The 4,252-nt window shown below is 62.4% G+C and overlaps 1 protein-coding gene across 1 annotated transcript in view; it reads right to left on the bottom strand.

Annotated features, from left to right (window-relative positions):
* SCUBE1 (signal peptide, CUB domain and EGF like domain containing 1) overlaps positions 1-4,252 on the bottom strand; it is a 137,222-nt gene that overhangs the window by 430 nt on the left and 132,540 nt on the right. Inside the window, exons 20-21 of the mRNA XM_007453933.1 lie at positions 2,572-2,727; positions 2,107-2,186 (exon numbers count right to left, since the gene is read on the bottom strand). Coding sequence (XP_007453995.1) covers positions 2,107-2,186; positions 2,572-2,727 — 236 coding nt within the window. The remainder of the gene's footprint in view (positions 1-2,106; positions 2,187-2,571; positions 2,728-4,252) is intronic.

Raw genomic sequence — 4,252 nt, 5'->3', positions numbered from 1 at the left:
CCCCCGCCTCGGCCACGCCCGGCGCCCTGGACGGGCCCGCGGGTGTCTGCGGGGATGGCGGAAGGGGGAAGGGGCTGGGCTGGCTGGTGTGTTTCAGGACCCTACAGACTCTGCCACGAATAGTTTTTCGGTTTTCATAGCCTAATTGGATTTTTAACAGTCTATTCATTTTAACTCTTGGAGTTCCAGTCACATTTTATCTCAAAAGGGTGCGCTGCAAAAACACAACAGCCAAACCCCCCAGGTTGAAAACCAGAGCACACGGAGTAGAGAGCAACGCTTTGGAGGCCAATAGGCCGGACTGGAAACCGCAGCTGCACCATCTCCTCCCTAGTGCCTTAGCCCTGGGAAAATGGCCCTGCCGCTCTGAACTTGAATTGTTCATCTGAATGACGGGGTGACGATCCCTTCTCTTAGGGCTGGGCGGAAGGGGGAGTGCAGTCCTGAGAGCCAAGAGCCTGGCCCAGGGGTGCCGCGAGGGTCCAGGCGACCCACACTCAGGCGCCGTCACTCACCAGCTGGGCAGCCTCTCAGAGCCCAGGGTCATCATCTGTAAAGTGGGGCGATGCCGCCCTGGAGGACAACCTCCAGTGACCGACAGCCACCGCACCGCGTGCCTCCTGCCCCACAGCTCATCGTCTCAAGCGGCCGTCTTGGGGTGTGACTCGTCCCGGCATGTGTGAGCGGGCACACGCACACACACACACACACACACACACACACACACACACACACACTCCCTCTCCCATGTGTACACATGCACCCATGCCCTTGGAGACACTGGTGGAGCTCCTCCCATGTGCTGGGCTGGGTGCAGTGCCAGGTGCCGGGGAGAGTGCTGAGGGGGAAGCCCTGTGGTTCCTTCCCCATGGGGGTGGGGGACGGGGGCCAAATACTCACAGGACAAACCTAAACTTTAGGCCTGACGCCTAAGAAGGGGGCCCACCAGGGGCCCTCAGAGCGCAACCTGGCTAGGGAGGCCCAGAGGATAGGACGCCTGGGCTGAGAGCAGCAGGGACGGGAGGATGTCCACTGAGGAGAGGACGGGGCGAGCGTTCCTGGGAGGCCGTGGCCAGTGAGGTGGGGAGCGGAGGCCTGAGAGCCGCCACGGAGGCAGGTGGTAGCTGTGCCAGGCTGGGCCTCGCTGGCCAAGGCTTGGTCCTAAGAGATGGGAACACTTCTAGCTCTGAAAAGATGCTCCCAGCTGCAGGGTGGAGCTGAGGGCAGAGGGCCGGGGCGAGGACGAGAGAGTCAGGCACCGCCAACAGGACAGAGTCGGAGAGGCCAGGACGACCCTCTGGTTCCCACTAAACAGACAGGTACCTGAGGAGGGCGACGAGGGGCTTCGTGCCCCGAGATCCCCAGGTCTCATCCGGGTAGGGCAGCAGGGGGCAAACCTCTTGGCTCACCAACTGCCTACTGTGTGCAGGAGTGCTCCAGGCCTGAGCTCGGAGACTCTGTGAGCCATCCCAGTTTCTCAGACGCGAGGCGGGGCTCAGACAGCTTGCCGGGGCCGCCCAGCTGGGAGGTGGCAGCTGGAGCAGAAGTTAGTGAGGGACTGGCCGGCCCCGCTCTTACCTTCCACGCCACCCTCGGCTCCCAGGCTGGGGGTGCTGTCTGCCCAGGGCTGGGCCGAGGCCCGGACCCCAGAGCCCAAGCAGATCCCTGAGTCTGGCTCCTCACGGTGACAACCTGGGCCCTGACCCGGCCTGTGCCCGCCGTGTGATGGCCACAGCCCCCGGATGACTAGGTGGCTCTACTTCTGAGGATGTGGGCAGGATGAGGAGGGAGTCAGTCTCAAAGGCAGCGGAGGAATCTCCTGATTTTAAGAGACCACGCTGTCGAGCTCTCCCCATTTCACAGATGAGGAAAGTGAGGCCGAGAGCTCGTAAGGAACCTGCCCACGGGCACGTCAGCAGGTCCTGGGCTAGAAGGGCAGACGCACTGGACCAGCCCTGCCCCTGGCAGCCTGCTCCCATCACCTTCTCTTCTCCTGTTATCACTCTCCTCACTTCTGTGCAGGGCTGGGGGCGGGGCCGGCCCTGGATCATCACAGGCCACCATCCCAGGATTATATGATCCCTTCCCATAGCGAAGCTCACTCACTTTCAAAATTTCCTGGTGATTCTCCGAGGCGTAGAGCCGTCCGTCACGGACGATATCTTCTATTAACTTCTGGTAGTCCTCTGCGAAGGCCGCCGGTGGGGAAGGGAGGAAGGTGAGGGTAGAGGCTGAAGGCGAAAGTCCCTCCTGCCTCCTGCTCCCCTCAGCATCTGCCCTCCCCCAGGGCTTCAGACTGCGTGCCTTTGTCTCCTCCACCCACACTGGTCTCCTCCAGGTTTGACTAGCTAGAAAACTCCTATACAACCTTCAAAACCCTGCTTGGGTAGCACCTCCCTCTGGGGCCCGCAGACACCACTAATATCTCCCTCATCTGCACCACCCTGTCCCCCTTATGGGCCTGTCTGGACCCCACAGTCCCCCAAGGCTGGAGCTCCCTGAGGCCGGGGAGGTGTGATTTGTTTCTGTGTCCCCAGGGCCAGCCTGGGTGCGCAGTGGGGCCACACTCACCGTCGTAGGTGACATAAGGTACTTGGAACCCTTTGCCGCTGTTGCCTTCATTGGATTTGAACTGGATCCAGAGCTTCCTGGAGCGGGAGGTGAAGGCGATGGGCCTCTCGTAGGTCTGGCAGGTCTCATAGGTGGTGATAGAGGTGGGTGAGGCTGGGGGCGGGGCAGGGGGCGGAGGCACGTCATGGTTGAGCTGCCCCAGATCCACAGCTCCTTACCTGGTCCCTGACCTCCTGCCACAGGCCTCTGGCCTCCCCACTCAGTCAGCCATCCAGCACCCACAGCACCCAGTCCCCCAGACACTCCAGCTCTCCAGTCCTTGCACTTGTTCCCTCGGCCCCAAACGTCCTCCCCTACCCTCAGCCCCAGTTCCTACTTATCCCTCTGAGACAAGTTTCTGTGTCTCCTCCTCCAGGAAGCCTCCCTGACTGCTCCACCCCCACCCTACTCTGTCTCCTCTCTGCTCTGTGAACACTGTACTACAGCCCTTCTCTATAGGGTTGTCACTGTCTTCCTGCCAACTGCTCCTCAAGGACAGGGCTCACGCCTGCACCCAGCACAGAGCTGGGGCTGGGGTGGAGGGTCAGTCTCCTCTCCCGGTGAGCAGATGAACAAGGGTGAGCCTGCTGACCCCTGGGGTGCCTGGGGCTGTCCAAAGGGTGCCCCACTTCCTCACTGCTCCCTGGGGGAGCTTTCCTGAGGTGTCCTCGAGGTGGGAGAGGCTGGCCTCCCTATAGCTCAGCTCTGTGGACAGAGGGGAAGATGTGGACTAGGGAGGCTGGTGATGGGAATGGGCGGGGGATGGTCCTGGGCTGGGCTCTGATTGGCTGTAGGACGCTGGCCGGGTACCTTGCCCTTCCTGGCCTCCCAGGCCTCCCGTTCACACACTGGGGGCCATTTCCTGCTCATCAGCTACACTGAGTGGGCGGTGCAGGCACCTGGTAACAATGCAGGACACAGTGGACAAGGCCCTCCCCCCTCCCCCATCGCCCCCACTCTCCTGCTCCTCTGGCTGGTCTCTGTGTATCAGACACATCCCAGGTCCCGGTGGGCGGGGCACATTTTTGTGTCTGTCTTGTCCCCCTCCTTCGTCCCTAACATTCTGACCTGGCGCTTGCTCCCTGGGGGCACTGCGGCCTTAGCACAGCAGCGAGGTCCCCAGCCGAGGCACAGGCCATAAGGGGTTCTACCCAGTCCCTGGGGGGGGGGGTGTCTCAGGGCTCCCCACCTTTCTCGCTGCCGTGGCCATTTGGGCAGGCGCTCGTGCCCACCCACTGCTGAGGGGTTGGCCCATCGCCCAGAGTCTCACCCAGAGTCCCCATGGGGGTGGGGAGCTGGGAGGCTGCAGCTCACAGAGCAGGGGAGCGGCGCCCTGTGTGAGTGCACAGGCTGGCCCTTCACCACCCCTCCAAGCACAGAGTGGGGAAGAGGCCCTGCGGGGCAGGGGATGCTCCTGGGGGGCTCACCCTGGGCGGTGTGGCAGGATGCGGGAGAAATGGGATGAGAGACTGGCTTGCGGTCAGCATCGAGACCACACCTGACCAGGTCCTGATTCCCACACTTAGGACACACCCTAAGCTCTCCGGACCTTTCCACACAGCTCTGGAAAGCCCAGACCCTGGGGTCGGAGGTGAGTGCCCCGCAGAGCTGTGCCGCAGGGGAGGGGTGGGCGTGTGGTTGA

This window comes from Lipotes vexillifer, unplaced genomic scaffold, assembly GCF_000442215.2.
Source record: "Lipotes vexillifer unplaced genomic scaffold, Lipotes_vexillifer_v1.1 scaffold382, whole genome shotgun sequence".
In the NCBI taxonomy this organism is placed as follows: domain Eukaryota; kingdom Metazoa; phylum Chordata; class Mammalia; order Artiodactyla; family Lipotidae; genus Lipotes; species Lipotes vexillifer.
The sequence above is the reverse complement of the archived record's forward strand: the minus strand, read 5'-3'. Positions and strand labels throughout refer to the sequence as shown.